This window comes from Vicia villosa, linkage group LG7, assembly GCF_029867415.1.
Source record: "Vicia villosa cultivar HV-30 ecotype Madison, WI linkage group LG7, Vvil1.0, whole genome shotgun sequence".
NCBI lineage: Eukaryota > Viridiplantae > Streptophyta > Magnoliopsida > Fabales > Fabaceae > Vicia > Vicia villosa.
Genome location: NC_081186.1, coordinates 81,249,476 through 81,267,329, shown reverse-complemented (window position 1 = coordinate 81,267,329; position 17,854 = coordinate 81,249,476). Strand labels below are relative to the sequence as shown.

The window sequence follows — 17,854 nt, the reverse complement described above, 5'->3', positions numbered from 1 at the left end:
TCCGGCCAAAGAATAGTGTCATGCACCTTAAAAAAAGTCATAAACCATTCTCAAGAAAAGAATTTAATAAATCCCAATCCATCAAACTTAGACAAATCCAACCCATTAAAAATCACCTCATTCCTACATTTCCAAATAGTCCAATAAAAAATTAAGCCAAAGAACCAACCCACATCTAAATTAAAACGCGACTTACAATAATTCTCCAAGAGACACGTACTGCTACCGAAAATTATCCATTTAGTAATTTACTACGCACTGCAGCTACAAGATATACTATACCTATATACTTATAGTGCTAAATTTATATGTACTGTATAAGTATGTGTTACCGAATAAAATTCACGCACTGATAATTAAAATATGTTACCGAATAAAATTCACGCACTTTTCAACTCACATGCATATTATCGAACAACAACACACCTATTCTCCAGTTTCAAATTATCTGATTTCCCTTGTACCAAATTTATTCATTTATTAATTTCCAACACACAAGATTAGCCACTATAAATAATTAAATTAAAAATATGAAGTTCAACTTAATTATTAAAATTGAGGGTGTTACATATTGATAAAGGAAGTTCGAACATGCGGGAGACTCTATCGATTATTATTAGTCAAATCCGAATATTGGTGAGAAAATTTGAGGACGTGAGTGTGTCTCATTCTTTTAAAGAGACAAATAGATGTGCAGATTAAAATTGGTTGTAGCATTAGGCCAATTTTGGTCTATTTTTATTCGGCACCCAATAGATAATTGAGTTTTTTAGATAATAATTCTAGAGGTCTTTCTATAGCAAGAGTGGTTTGTGTGTAGTGTTTTTTTGAGCTTAGGTCATCTTTGTTTAAAGAATATAAACAAAGACAGTTTATTGTCTTGAATTTAAATACAAAAAGAGAAATTAATAGCATCATTAATGTAATAACATTCTCTCTCGATAAATCTAATGGTTAATATTCCTTCCTCTCATCTCTCATTTAAAAATGCTCTCACTTGCTCCCTATATATATATATATATATATATATATATATATATATATATATATATATATATATATATATATATATATATATATATATATATATATATATATATATATATTTGATAAGTTACATGGATAATGATCTTCACCACAAAAACGAGACACGAGCCTCAGCCATGTTGTTCTTCCAAATGAAATGTTTAATTTTGTACTTTGAGGAATATATTGTTTTAAAGGTTAGAGTTTAATTATTCTTTTCCGAGTTTTTTGCAGTGCTTAAAAGAGGTTTTGTACTCTTGTATTTTGAATTAACCATTTTGTGTCTGTGTCAGAATGAAGCTTAGATCTTTTATTGTTCTTCTAGTTCTCCTTAGTCTTACTTCACTTTTCGTAAAATGGTCATCTTCCTACCGTTTTAGCATCCATAATCTTTTTCACATGTTTTAAAAAAAAGTCAATAAATTTAATAAATATGAAGATATAATTTGAATATTTCTAGTATATCAAATTAAAATATAACATGAAATATTATATTTTTTTTGTTGAAATAACTTAAAATCGGTTTGAACTTTTTTATAGAGTAAATTTATTAATCTATTCATTTTTTTCATAAATATATAATTTATAATGAAAGTTATTATATAAAAGTTATGTAATGCAAATTAATAGTATAAAGTAAACCAAATTTAATGTTGCATTAAATAAATTATTCGTTTTTTAAATTTTAACATATCATACAGTTATTTTAGAATGATATGTTAAAATTTAAAAAACATAGAAAATAAATTTACCAATCGTTAGTTGGTTCAGTGGTGATTGGCGCTGGATTTGATAGGGAGAACCACGAGTAAATTTTTATAATATATACTTTTTGATCAATGACTAAATTAATTAATATATTTCTTATGCATCTTTGTTTTTGAAAGTAAATCATTTATAATTTCATCATAGAAAAATATAATTTAAAATATTAGAAAGAGAATAATTAAGAATCACAATAAAAAAAGGGTTAAATAATTTTTTCCGCTACAAAATTATAAAATTTGACTTTGAATCCTTATAAAAAAATGTCACAAATTTAAAATAGGCTTAGATGCACCTTTGGTCCCTGTAAGTTATCGAGTTTTTGATTTTCGTCCTTGTAAGTTTTTTTGTTGGTATGAGTCCCTATATACTTTTTGGTTGCGGTTTAGTCCCTAAAGCCAAAATCCGCAGGAAAATCTGCAGCTTTTCCTGCGAATTTTCCTGCAGATTTTGATTTTAGGGACTAAAACAAACGCGAAAGTGAAATATAGGGACTCAGAACCAGAAAAAAAACTTACAGGGACGAAAATCAAAAACTCGCTAACTTACAGGGACCAAAGGTGCATTTAAGCCATTAAAATATTTATAGAGATTAAAAACATATTTAACCATTATAAAAAATGATAAAATGAAAAACAACGATATTTAGTGGCGGAGCCAGATAATTTTTTTTGGGATGGCCGCTAACGTAAAATAAAGATTATAAATAAAATGTAAATAGAATTATAAATAAAACATTTAAGTTAAAATATATTTAAAGTTAATTATCAAAAAAATAAATTACATGACTTAATAGTACCTTAAAATAATGCTCTACGCGTTCCGAGTGACTTGAAATCATCAATAATAGACTCAGAACTAATGCTTGCACTAATCTCCCTTTCAATATATACTGTCATGATATCTCCTAGAAACCCATCATCCATCTTGTTTCTCAACTTGGTCTTGATAATTTTCATTGCTGAGAAAGACCTCTCAGTTGTGGCCGTAGAAACGGGAAGAGTCATGATAAGACGAAGTAGTCTATCAATCAAGAAGTAAGTTTCAGCCTGTCCAGATGCAACCAAACATGAACATAATTCTTGAATAGTTGATAAATTATTCAAGTTTGATGCTTGACGAGAAAGATAAAGAAAATGTTGGAGTTGAAATTGCAAATTATTCTTCTCTTGATCACTAAAATCCATAGGATAATATTTTTCAACTAAAGAACAAATAGTATCAATGTTAAAAGCTTTATATCCATCCTTAGGAGACAAAGCACAAGAAAGAATTAACAAATTCATTGCTTGCTCACTAAATCTGCTATTCAACTCTTGTAAGTGTTTGTCAATGGTAGTGAAAAAGACTTCAACTTTAAAGTAATGTTGAATTGTGACTTGATTCTCTTCAAGAAGGGAGCGTCCAAATCTTGTTGTTGAATGAACATCATTAAGATCAGGAATCTCAATACCATGTTTTTCACAAAAAGATTCCTTAATATTTATTTTAAATCAATATAGAAAGAGAAACCATTCCAGTCCATTAAAATCAACAAAATCAAAATTTAATGATCGTGATTCATTGTTCTCATTTTTCACAATAACTAATTGTTCTCACTTGAGTCGTCCCCATATATATATATATATATATATATATATATATATATATATATATATATATATATATATATATATATATATATATATATATATATATATATATATATATATATATATATATATATATATATATATATATATATATATATATATATATATATATATATATATATATAAAAATTGAAACTAATAAATGATTATTTAAGTATAATTATGATATAAGGGAATATGAATATATAATTTTTACTTATATGATTAAAAATAAAAATAAAATAATTATGAAAGTACGTTGATATGAAAATTACAATTAGGGTATGAAAAAAACGGTTTAATTAGCTTTTATTAAGATTAAAATATAATTATGGAGATAATTGATTTTCTTATTTTAATTAATAAAAATAAAAGTAGATAATATCTAATTATGACCTATTAAATTAGAAGTTAAATATTATATTATATACCAGGGTGAAATTATATTATATACAAGGGTGAAATATATATATTTTTCTCTTTAAATATTGTGAAATTTATTTTTAGTCCTCCAAAATATTTTTTTTTTTAAAAATAGTCCCTTTAAAATTTTTCGTCGAGATTTTTGGTGCCTCCTGTTAATGTCTGTTAAAAGAGATGACATGACACTAACACGTGACAGTGCCAGCGGTTAAAGAGGATGTCGTGGCATGACACGTAGTTAAGGTTAACCACATACTTGTGTCCATAAAATTTTATAGTTAATTGATAGCTAAATTCGCAGTTAATCTGTAATAAATCTGTAGCTAACATCTTGTCTGCATTCATGACTGTACTTTATTTAAAGCTGAATACTCATCACTTATTTAAGAAACTAAATTTCAACAGCATTTCTTGCACATATTAAAAATTCTATATTTGTGTACTATGCCATGAGTGTTTCTCCAATGGTGATTTTGGAACATGGGCGGTTGACAATGAGTTTTGCACAAAAATGGAGATGAATTGATGAACTAATATACGCAATTGATGAAAAGATAAATGATTATCCCCAAAAGCCTAGTGCATAAAAGACTTTTTACATCAAGCGAAAATCACATTTTATATCGGGTCTGGGTCCGATATAAATCCAAGTGAAGTAGTAAATCAAAAACATTTTACATCTGACCACACCGCGATGTGTAAAATACACCTACCAAAGTTGATAGGAACGTCTGATGTAAAAAAAAGAATTTTATTTTTTAAAAAATAAATGATGGTTTTAACATCGGTTGCGTATAAGGACCGATGTAATCACTACTACAATTTTGATCTTTAATAGCACTAATTTAATAGCTCTTTTCATTAAAGAGCTATCAAAAATTTGAACCTAAAACTTATAATAGCGCTTTGCTCATAAACGTTATTATAGGTTATTAACAAAAAATAAAAATAAAAATAACACAGAAGTTTAATAGCGCTTTTTTGTTAAAAGCTAATAAAAGGGTATTCTTATAATAGCCCTTCGCTAGAAAGCGCTATTATAAATCTATCATCAAAATTATAAAAAATGGCGCTCAATGTTCGTGTGTTCAATCCTGCTAATGACATTTTTATTTAATTGTAACCTAAAAACTTTAAATAATATTTTTTTCCTTAAAAAAAATATGCACTATTTTGTTTGTTGCGTTGTAGTGTGTCACTTTCTCACTTTCATCACCACCTTCACTCAACTCAGAACTTTACCCTCATCCTCCATGAACAAATTTCATTCTTTTCTCCAAATTCAGGGTTAGGAAATCAAATGCATCATCACTTGTCCCAACCCTCTATGTGAAACCCTTGCCTTTCTCCTCCAGGACACCAAGAGACCATTGCCTCTCGGCAAGTCTACCACCGTGAGATCTGGTACACTCAATCTCAATTGCTTCCACATCCCAACTATGACTTTCATTTTCCTTGATGCTTTATTGGAAGGGTAATTCTTTCTACGGTCTCAAATCCCAATTACCAATTGAAATTAACAAGTTTTATTCAATTAGGGTTTTTGAATAAACAGAAATAAAGCGCGGGGTTAACCATGAGAGGCTTTGGAGGATCTCATTCTCACTGTTGGATGTGGATTCCTCATCGTCCTCTTCGTTCGCATTTCATGAAGTGAATAACCATATATTTTATTTTATTATATGATAAGAAGCAGTAGAAACTAATTTAAGCTGGTTGTTACAATTGTTTTGACCAAACCATTCTCATTGGAAATCGAATCAGATTCAGAACCGAGTTACAGTTACAGAGCCCGCCGCTTGTTGTGTTTATTTAAAACTATACGACCTATAGCAGATCTCACCAACTTACAGGTAAGTACTCCTTCCCTCTTTCACATCTACTCTTTAACATACATGTGTAAGTTTGGATTGACAGTGAATTCTTACCGTCATATTGTGATTTCGTTGAAACTTTGAGTATATTTGACGTTGTAAATGTTTCTCGGTTGCTTTAGGTACACGTATTGAAACTGAAGTGTATGGAAAACGGGTGCTAAAGCTTAGAAATCACGGGGAAACAACGAAATGAACTGTCTTCGCCTCTCCATTAGAATTCTTTCTTTTCCAGGTGTTAGTTTGATTTGCAATGTTAATATTCTGTGCAAAAAGTCAGGTCTTGTGGCTGAATTATCATACAAATCATCCTATTCTTTTCTTGGACTTGGAGGGACTAGTAAGTTAGTCCAAGGGAATATCCTTGATTCCTCATCATTTAGTGTGCTATATGAAATTGACTTATGCTTTTGATTCACTTTTCATTATACCTTTCATTTGACTTATGCTACAAGTTTTTGAGTCTCTTTTCTTTTGAAATTTCATATATGTATTTGGACTGTTAAAGTAAAGGATACAAACAGTGGGAAAGTCAAAGTGATATATGATGCAAATGAAGTCATTTCATGGCTCAAAGCTCCTATTGCCAAAGAAACAGAGGTAATTAACAAACAAATATTTATGTTTTCACCATCCACCAACAGGCCAACTCACCATGGAGTTAATATTTATGGTCTTAAAACAACAAATTTGATATATGTTTGTTGCTATATATTGTAATAAGCTGAGATTCTTTTGTTCTATAGGCTGTGTGGCAAACTGAATCAGCCGTTATTTGGGGTGAGTTGATCCAAGCCATTTTCTAGTTGTCTAAGTATACCCCCTGCACTTTCTGCAGAGGATATTAAGCTTACCCCTAATTTGCGTCTTGGAGCTGGAGCATGTGCTGGAATAATTGCTAAGTCTGCAACTTATTCCAATGGATATGATATGAGGCAGGATAACTGCACAAGTCCATTTTTAATTTCAGCAAATAATTGCTTTTTTTTGTTGTAGATTATAAGGGTAGTTGTAATAATAATTGGAGAAAGCATATATGGTCCCAAAGTTTGACAGAAAGTTGTTTGCCTCGTATTTTTAGACCGAGGAATCCCCTTATCAGTACAGAGGAATGTTCCATGCTTTGACTACTGTGCTTTGGCAAGAAGGTCCACATGCTTTATACAAGGGCTGGCTTCCTTCAGTAATTGGAGTAGTGAGTATTCTTTCCTGAATATCTCTTATATATGTGAAGATGATAATTTATGATTATATGACCAATAGTTCATTATGAAGTAGTACATACTTATTTTTTTGGTACAGTCATGTGAATATGTTTAATTCATGATTTTCATGAGAAGTTGTTACTACATTTAAAAGCTACATAGAGCATGAAGTTGAGGGAGGGACCTTGATCCCAAGAAAGAGAATAATTCTGAAATATTAAATTGCATTTCTGTTAAGGTTGTTTGGATGTGTAGTTCTATGCCATATTATATTCCTTCTTTTACCATTTTTATTAAGAATATTTATATGCTTGGTCATGTTTAATTTTTCAAAAAAAATACTTTTAAATTGTTGGCTTAATAAGTGGGTCGAGCCTTTTGTCAATTCATTTAATTATTGAAAACTGAACCTTTAATTCTTAACAATGGTTCCAACATGTAGGATTCTAGGAAGGGTGCTTCTGTAGGCTCTCTGTTTCTTCATAATTGTTGATGGTAGGATCTATTTGTAGATACTAGATACATATATTCAATTAGTCATGTTATAATTATACCATTTAGCTAAAGACATCTAAGAGCTACATTGAGTTATTTATTTAGATTGTACCTCTCAACTTTATTCGAGTGAAGGCATATTGCATGATTCTCTACAGGCCCAAAAATGGAAAGTTAATGCATTTACATGTTGTCTACATTTAGGATCACAATTCATAATAAATATTGAATATTGTTACCACTATCAAGAGTGTAATTATTGTAGCATATATTGTTTAGAGAGGAATGCCAAGGACACCTTCATACTGACTCTCTTGAACACACTTAACTATATTGGGTCACGTCATCTATGTTTTATCAAACGTTTACCTGCTAACCGGTTAAACAAGTAGGCGTTTTTATATTTCAAAACACTTTTTTCTAAACAAAACACTTCTATTTTGTCATTGATTTTCAAATTTAAATGTGCTGGCTCATATTTATTTTACAATGAAGATGGAAAAGGACTGTTGCATGGAAAAATAATTCCATAACGTGATTGTATGATTACAAGCCACGATATGGTGTTCGAAGCATCTTTCACTGCCAAGCACTTATCATCGTCAATTTGTGGCCCATAGACCACAGTACATCACAAAATTATCAAGACATCATAGTATGCTCAATCGGCAGTATAGATAGGGACCATGTTGATTTATCTCCATAGCTTGTCACTTGCTCTGGAATGTAGGACACAGTCTTAAATATACTTTTTATTTCTATATATAACTCTAAACTAGTTGATAAAAGGATTAATAAATTTGTTAAGGTGTATTTGATCCTGTAGGACACACATCATATCATGTGAGTCCTTTGCAATTTGTACTATGCATGCATGGCATATAAGTTGGTTTGAAGACTCTTAGATAATTGAATATCATGTGTGGATTTTGTTAATGGTTTCCTACTTGTTATCATTTATTAGACCGAGTTAATTGAACTTGAATAGTAAAATCATCTTCATGTGCAAGTTATAATGTGTTGGCTTATATTTTAAACAAGATTTTATTTTTACAATAGGAGCCTCATATTTATGTTTAGTTGATTGTGTAAAATAATTAATTTGACTTTTGAATTTATACAAAAGTCAATAGTCTTTGGTTCTCTTATTGTTGTTTTTGACTCTTGAATTTATACGAAAATCAGTAGTCTTTGGTTCTCTGTTGTTTGCCAAGTTAAATACTATATGTGAAACATTTTTCTCTTATTTCATGGGTGTTGGTTTGACTCTTGAATGTATCCAAAAAATCAATAGTCTTTGGTTGTGTTTGTCAAATAGATGATATAAGTGAAACTTTTCTTATTTTCTGTGTGTGGTACTGCAATTTAATAGCATGCATGAGTTTGCAGCTGGAACGAGTACCTGAGGTCTCATTATTGAACAAAATATTAATAGGCTTTTAATAGCGCTTATTTGATAAATGCTATTAAAGGTGTTTGACCTATGATAGCACCTTTAAGAAAAGCGCTATTAAATACTATTCAAAAAAAATCTTGTCATAGCGTTTTAATAGCGGGAGCTTTAATAGCGCTATTGCAGGTCAAAAAAGCGCTATTAAAATACTCTTTTGGCGTAGTGAATGTTTACATATTACATCGATGGCAAGGCGGACCCGATGTAATAGGTAAGTTTTAACTCAAGTTCTTCCACCTCGTTAATGTTTTCCCTTTTATCTACTTCTTGTATTATAATTTATGGAGATTAACTGCAAAGAGTCCATATGATAGCAAAGAAAAAGGTACCATAGGTACAAATTCACTCATACAAACTCCTTTTCTAATAAATGCAAGACAAATCTGCACATGTTGAGATCCATCAAAACGTAAAGTCCCAGACAAACTTATACCCCTAGACTACACCTTCGGGAACAACTAACATTTTGCATTAAAAATAACTATACACAGTCGTGCTTTGAGGAAACAAAATAGAATGGTAAATGATTTTGGTCCTTAGGTTTCACCTGGCATGAGGAGTTCATCAAAACTCCATTCAAGCACTCACCATCAGTGTTGTCAAAATCGCGAGTCAACTCGCTGAATCGCACGAGTTTGCGCTTTACCCATAGATGACCGAGCGAAATCGTGACCAGAATCGCCAGAGAAGAGGATCGGCGCCGAATCGGCGTGCTGGAGCGGTGAATCGCAGGAACGGCGTGCGTTCCGATCTGTTTTTTTCCGGATCGGGTCACGAAACCCACCTTTGTTTTTTTTTTGAAACTGTATTAAAAAAAGCCACGTTTCCTTTTATTTTTTTTCTTTTTAGGGCTAAGACTCATTAATGATGAAACTCACCGTTTCATTTGCCCTTTTTTTAATTTAAAATTAAATCTTTCATTGTGGCCTTCCAAGTTCCACCGTTTCTGCCTTTTTTTTTTAATTTAAAATTAAACCTTTCATTGTGGCCTTCCAAGTTCCACCGTTTCTACCTTTTTTTTTTATTTAAAATTAAACCTTTCATTGTGTCCTTCCAAGTTCCACCGTTTCATTTTCCTTTTTTTTTTTTATAAAAAATTAAAGCTTTTTTTCTTTCTTTGAACCATCGCGGCCTTCCACCGTTTCTTGCTTCTGTTTGAATTATTTGCTTCTGTTTGAATTTATTTGATTTGTTTTGTTTCAAGTTATGTGATTTGTTTCTGTTTGAATTGCATGTTGAATTGTTTGAGTTTTGAATTTTAATCTTTATGTTTGAGGTTACGATCCTACGGTTTTGAATTACGATCCTACGGTTTTGAATTACGATCCTTTTCCGATCTATGGTCATCTATTTCCGATCTATGGTCATCTATTTTGGTAGGATCTTACAATCCGTGTTACGATTATCCAAGTTACGAACTATTACCCTTCTCCCGATCCTAATCCGATTTACGGGTTTCACAACATTGCTCACCATCACGAAATGCATGTGTATGACTTCTCCCATTTCCATTAGTTTTACATCAATGATTTGGTAATAGTCTCATCAACTAAATAAAATATAGTGTGAATAAAGCACATCAAAAGGCATCTTAAACTATTGACTATTCCTTTTCATTTGTTTTGTGTTAGGGGACGGGTAATAAGTATTTATGTTGGTAACATACACACATGATAAAAGGAAAATAAAAATCTTTTCCTAGGGGGGTAAATAATTCATGAAAATAAAAGGTCATGCAAAATGTTTAACCAATGTAGAAACTTAATTGGAATACCTTTGTATTCCGTTGCAAATTACAATCTTAACAGGTACTTCTCATGGGATTGAATTTCCATTTCAAAAAGCTTAATTGAAAAAAAAAAAATTAAAAATATTGACATTACAGAGAATGATTCATCAAAATAAACTCAATAAATGGTAGATTTACATTTATCTATTCCTTTCTTTTTGCTTTCTGGCTGGAAGATTATTGCCATATGTAACAGGATTGTTGCTTATGCTCTTGAACTCGAATAAAATAAATTTATTTGGTTATGGATAATTTATTTACTTGCAATTTATATCATGTTAGAAGAGCATAAATAAATTGTTCAACACGGTTCTTACTAGAAAAAAACATTAGTTTTTATTTGTTCAATATCAAGATTTTATCTTCATATTTAGTGTCATTTAGGATTTAGTTCAAGCTGTTGGAGTTAATTAGTATTGTAATACTCTTCTGGTTATTGTTTCACTAATATTTTTTTACAGTAATTTCAACATTTCATGTGCAATTTTCTTTGCTAAGCAAGGGTCAAGGTGTGTTGACAATTAATAAGCAACTGTATTAATACGAATACTAGGGTATTCAAACCCAAAAGGAAAAATTACACGGTCAAAAACATGCTACCTATTAAAGATACAGTCCACCAAATTATTAGTATTACATTATAGCCTAATTCATTATTAGCTTTTTTTGCTGTACTTTTGTTATTAATTTCAAATTATAGAGGATTGTTATTTTAAAAAATACTTTCAAGACTGGATCCTTTATTGAGTTGTCCACAGTATTAAAGCTGACAAGGTTGCTATCAACTAAAATTTATAGCTACAAATTAGCAAGGAAATTAGCTTGCCAATTAGTTTAAACAATTTATGGGCACAAGTATGTGGTTGATTTTAGTCACGTGCCACATCATCCTCTTATAACAGGCATTGCAAAAAATGTATACTGAAAATTTTAAAGAGACCACTCTTGAAAGGAAATGTTTTATAAGACTAAAAATATATTTAATCTTATATATAAATATATTAGATGAACTTTTATGTAAATGATACATACCACGTTAAGTTCTAATGGACATATATCACATTGATCTTCACACATTATATAAATATTGCTCGTGTTAATATAATTTATTATAACTTGATTATAAACATTTCTTTCCACCTTTAAATTTCTTTCAACCGCAAAATAAATGCTATTAATTAGTTTGATTTTTTAAGGAATAAATTCATAATTATCATTGCTATTAATTAGTTATCATTAGACATTTCAATTGCTTCTCTATGGAGAGTGTGTCTTTAGATGATTACATATAAAAGGAGATTAATAACGTAGACAAATTTAAAATACTTTTAAAAGAACGTGATTAAATATAGTTATCAGTTAGTAATCCGATGATCGACTAAATTAATTAATATATTTCTTATGCATCTTTATTTTGAAAGTTAATACATTTATGATGAAATCATAGAAAAATAAAATTTAGAATATTAGAGAGAGAATATTTAAGAATCGCAATAATAAAAAAAATGATAAAATAAAAAAACGATGATATTATGTCAAAACTAAAATTACTATTAAAAAATTTTAAAAAGTAATATAAAACCATAAAACAATTTAATGGTTTACAATTCAAAAAAATGAGTTTTAAAACATTTTATAAAGCATGTAGTTTTAGTTAATTACTTATTAACGAAAATATATAAATCAGGAGGATACTTTTTTTTTGTAAGCAAGATATATTATATGGAACAAAAGTTCACAAAGACAAGATTACAAAAAAGAGGAACAAGTTTCAAGGGAAAATTACCCACCAATTAGAACCTAAGATAAGTAAAACAATGGATTTTTGTCAAACTCATAAAAATTACAATTGGTACGGGGAATATTCCCGATAAAGTCATTAGTTTAATATAATAACTATCTTAAAATCAAAATCTTTGAAAGTGTAATCTCGTCCTTTAAAATAATACAAGAAAACTAATGCTTGACCTAGATTAACATGATAAAATGAAATATCCATTGTATTGTTTATAGAAAAAGCATCTACACAATAACCAACAATAAACAACACTACAAATGACATAAAGAAAACATAATTCTTTGTCAATTAATAGAGTACAATTTTTTTTATATATAGTAGATGAACCTGTTATATGCATATGGGTGTGACATATACAAAATCAACTTCAACATATGAAAAGTATTATGAGAAGTAATATGTTTTAAACAAAACATATATTGATAGGTATGTAATTAGGGGCATGAATTTATGTCTGTAATTAAATTTTATATATTAATAGTAGATGGTAAAAAGTGTAGCACAAAATTCACTATAGAAAACCAAAATTATCAAAATTCTTTTTAGGGTAGAACACTTATAATATCCACTGTTGCTGTTGCAGCCCATATTTTCAAGTATTACGTGAATGATAAGTATCGTCCAAATAAAGACAAAAAAAAAAGTAAGGACTCGTCTGCATTTTTTTCTTATTATAGTGAGAATCTCACGTCCCTGCCAAAAAAAAAGCCATTTGTTTGACAATTTTCTATTTTTCAACTCAATTTGCTCAGGAAATAAAGAGAAAGTAGCATATATTACCTTTTCATAAAGAGGCGTGCTACTTTGACAACTATAATTCACTACAGAAAACCAAAATATCAAAATTATTTTTAGGTAGAACACCTATAATTTCCACTGTTGCAGCCATATTAAGTATTACGTGTAGGACTAAAGGTAAGACAATTTTGGTAAAAAAGCCATTTGTTTCACAATTTTGTGCCCCCAATTGATTTCGGTCCGAAAAGAAATTGTTTTGTTTTTGGTAGAAATGAAAAGTTGAAAGTGTTTAGGGTTCATGCTTTTTATTTCTTTGCTTTGTAATGTAAAAATTTTTTTATTGAAAATATATTAAAATTTTAGACTTCCTCTAGGTTATAGATATCAGCTTATTAAAGTTGATTGTAGATGTTTTCTAGAAACGGGTGACAAGATTGCATTTGCTAATTTAATGCTTAATTTTATTTTGTAATCGAACTAATGACGTTTAAAATTTTATAAATATTATTTTGTAATGTAATCATCAGTGGTATTTGTAAATTTTTATAATTATTAGTTATATTTGTAAATATTTATATTTATTAGACATCTTAAATTTATCATGTTGTTGATTTGATAAATATTTCTTTTTAATTATTTCTAAATTATTAGTGATTCTATAATGACAATTGTATATCACACACAATTAAGCCTTATCAAATGACCTAAGATATGAATGATTATTGCATTTCCGTGTTTTTTTATATAGCTATTATATATAGATTCATTTAATCTATATTATGTTTTGTAAATCTTAAATTAACATTTCTCATTCGAATTTTTAATTTTTTTTTTTGCGTTTGTAATACACCATTTATCTTAAGATTTGCAGTTATTAGTAATTTTATAATAACAATTATATATAAATAACAACCAAACCGATCTAAGATACTGAATTTTATTACTGAAATTCACTATTTTTACGGGTCACTATCACCATAATACTTTTCTTATATGAATTTTATCACTGAAACTCTCTACTTTCACGGTCGTTATCACCATAATACCCATTTTTCTATTGCATTTCAAACTTTTTTTTTTTATATAAAAAAAATACCTACTATATATATAACTTCATTACATCTATAATTCTATATTATATTTTATGAATCTTAATTTAACATTTCTCATTCGAGTTTTAAACTTTTATTTATGCATTTGTAATACATTATTCATCTAAATATTTGAATTACCCGTGTAGATGAAAGAGTTTTCTCCTAGTAGATGGTAAAAAGTGTAGCACAAAATTCACTACAGAAAACCAAAATATGAAAATTCTTTTTAGGTGGAACACCTATAATTTCCACTGTTGCAGCCATATTAAGTATAACGTGTACGACAAAAAGTAAGAAAATTTTGGTAAAAAGCCATTTGTTTGATAATTTTGTGTCCCCAATCGATTTCGGTCCCAAAAGAAAATGGTTTGGTTTTGACAGAAATAAAAAGTTGAAAGTGTTAAGGGTTCGTGCTTTTTATTTCTTTGCTTTGTAATGTGAATTTTTTTTATTGAAAATACATTAAAATTTTAGACTTCTTCTAAGTAATAGATATCAGCTTATTAAAGTTGATAGTAGATGTTTTTTTAGAAACAGGTTACAAAATTGCATTTGCTAATTTAATGGTTAATTTTATTTTGTAATCGAACTAATGACGTTTAAAATTTTATCACTTAATATCAAATTATGATGATTAACTTAGAGACAAGAGGAATACAAAATTTTCAATCACTAATTCAATCAATAAAAACATATTTTTTTAATAGCGAAAGTGAAGGCATTGTTGAGTTTTCCCTCCTATTTGGAGAGGTCTAATTTAGAGGTGTTTGCGGTTCGGTTTGGATCGGTTTTAAGGCAAAAATTCATCCGATTCAAAAATAAATTTACTTGCGGTTTGGTTCGATTTTGGATGATAGGTTTATCCGATCCAATCCAATTTAATGCGGCTTAATTTAGACCGGTTTTTGGATATCTAAATTATAAATTATATTTTTATTAATATTATAAAAATACTAATAAATCATAAATTTGATGTAATATATATCATATAGTATATTAAAAGTTAATATTATAAAATGAAAATGATCTAGTTGAAATAATAAAAATAAATTGATTAAACTAAACTAATAGATAAGATAAAAAAATAATTATCATATAATAATAAATTTATGTAACATATCATACTAATAAAAAATAAATAAGTACAAAATACATATACATGCGGTTCGGTTTGTTTTGGATCAATTTTGAAAAATCAATCCGAAATCCAATCCAAATCATGCGGTTCTCACATAATGGCATCCAAACACATACAATAAGCTTCGGTTTTTTGCGGTTTTTGGTTTTTTTGGATCGGTTTGCGGTTTTTATTTGGATTGGTTTGGATTTGAACACCCCTAGTCCAATTAGTTATGAGTTAGTGACCAATGTGTATAAGTCTTTGTTATTGCCTCTTTTTTTGCACAAATCAGTTCTAGACAAGTGATGTGTTTTTTTGTTGATTGTCGTTGCATGTAATATTTGGGAGAGTATTTTGTTCAATTTTTCCACTGCGTTTGTGATTCCTCCAAACAAGTGGTATTTAGAGTCGTGATTTGATTTGAGTAACGATGGGGACAAACACATCTAGGATGGTAAGTCTGAACAGTTCCAATTATAATGTTTGAAAAGGAAAAATGGAAGTTTTGCTTTATGCGAAAGGTTTTCACTTACCGGTTTTCTCTAATGAAAGACCTGGTGGAAAAAATGATGAAGAATGGACTTTGTTGCACAGACAAGTTTGTTGTTATATTCGCCAATGGATGGATGATAGTTTTGAAGCATGTGAGCTCGGTGACTCATGCCCGCTCTCTTTGGACCAAACTTGAGGATTTGTATGCAAGAAAGAAGGGGAACAATAAGTTGTTCTTGTTCAAGCGATTGATGTCATTGAGGTATAGTGATGGTTCACCAATGACCGGTCACTTGAAAACTTTTCAAAAGATTCTAAGTTAATTGTCGGAGATGAATCTTACTTTTGATGATGAAATTCAAGGTTTGTGGCTTATTAGTATTTTGCTTATTGGTACTTTTGATGATGAGATTCCAAAGACATCCTTGTCTAACTTCTCTCCAAATGATATCATCTCGATGAACTTGACTAAAAGTAGTGGGTTGAATGAGGAGTTGAGGCGTAAGTCACAAGGTTCTTCTTCATATTCCGAGGTGTTAGTTATCGAATCAAGGGGGAGACATCAAAGTAGAGGTTCAAGTAATCGCGGTACTACACGTGGTAAATCACAAGGAGGCTCTAATAGATTCTCTCATATTGAGTGTCATCATAGTGGGGAAAAAGGACACTTAAAGAGGTATTGTCGTAAGTTGAAAAGGAAAAATAAGAAGAAGAGCTACAACAACGACAAAAAGGAAGGTAACAATAATGAATATGTTGCCATTGTTGATGATTTCTTTATTGTTTGTGATAGTTGTGTAGAGAATGTCAATCTATCTTGTGATGAGATGGATTGGATGGTTGATAGTGGTGTTTCTACTCGTGCAACCTCGAGACATGATCTTTTTACAACTTACGAGATCAGTGACTTTGGAGTTGTTCGTATGGGAAATAATGGGCAAGCTAATGTCATCGGAATGGAAGATATTTGTTTCAAAACTAGCAATGAGACTACTCTAATTCTCAAAGATGTGAAACACATTCCAAAACTTTGATTCAATTTTTTATCCGTTGGAAAGTTGGATAATGAAGAATATGATAATTCTTTTTCGAACAATGAATGGAAGTTAAAGAAAGGCTCAATGGTGATTGCTAAAGGAAAAATAAATTTGAACTTGTATGGCGTCCAACTTGGTGTTTCGAAGCACTACATCAACACTTGTGACAATGATAACTCATCCGAATTATGGAACAAGCGTTTGGGTCATATGAGTGAAAAAGGTTTGAGTATTTTGGCTAAGAAGAATGTGTTGTATGGTGTTTCTGATGCAAAGTTGAGAAAGTGTTCACATTGTTTGGCGGGTAAGCAGAGGCAAGTTTCCTTTATGTCATCCGAACCTAAGAGGAAATCGATAGTGTTGGATTTAGTACATTCCGATGTGTGTGGTCTGATGAAGACACTGTCACTTGGTGGTGCATATTACTTTGTGACTTTTATTGATAACTGTTCTTGGAAAACATGAGCTTATACCTTGAAGAACAAAGATCAAGTATTAGATACCTTCAAGTCATTTCAAGAATCAGTTGAAAGAGAAATGGGGAAAATCAAGTGTATCCGAACCGATAATGGGGGAAAGTATATAGGACTTTTTGAAAAGTATTGTCAAGATCAAGGTATACGTAATTAAAAATCTCCTCCAAAAACACCACAATTGAATGGGTTAGTGTTAGAAGCCAAATTGTACATAAATTTGTTCACAACTTTTGTGGTATTTTACAACTCTTTTCCTAAGTTCCTACTTAATTATGCATTATACTCATGTAAATAAATAAAATCGAGTTTTGATCATAAATATCATGTTTCTTGACTCTTCCTTGTATTTTATAGGTGCTTATAGTTATAGCATCATTGAAATTCAATTTGTAGAAGGAAAAGGTTTGGAAGAGGCTTGGAAACAAAATCAAGAAGTGG

At 29.8% G+C, this 17,854-nt stretch overlaps 1 protein-coding gene across 4 annotated transcripts; it reads left to right on the top strand.

The window, feature by feature from the left end:
• The first annotated feature begins 5,035 nt into the window (after window positions 1-5,035).
• LOC131620959 (uncharacterized) lies at window positions 5,036-12,634 on the top strand. 4 transcript variants are annotated; one of them, XM_058892162.1, is made up of 6 exons: window positions 5,036-5,698; window positions 5,842-6,059; window positions 6,228-6,319; window positions 6,466-6,499; window positions 6,801-6,914; window positions 7,367-12,634. In XM_058892162.1, exons 2-6 carry the CDS (start codon window positions 5,912-5,914, stop codon window positions 7,372-7,374), a joined length of 396 nt encoding a protein of 131 aa, XP_058748145.1. In that variant the 5' UTR covers window positions 5,036-5,698; window positions 5,842-5,911; the 3' UTR covers window positions 7,375-12,634. The 4 variants fall into 4 exon arrangements, with proteins under 4 accessions (XP_058748145.1, XP_058748144.1, XP_058748143.1 ...); XM_058892161.1 differs by lacking the exon at window positions 7,367-12,634 and having other exon boundaries at window positions 5,036-5,319; window positions 5,610-5,698; window positions 6,801-7,211; XM_058892160.1 differs by lacking the exon at window positions 7,367-12,634 and having other exon boundaries at window positions 5,036-5,319; window positions 5,401-5,698; window positions 6,801-7,211.
• The last annotated feature ends 5,220 nt before the right edge of the window (window positions 12,635-17,854 follow it).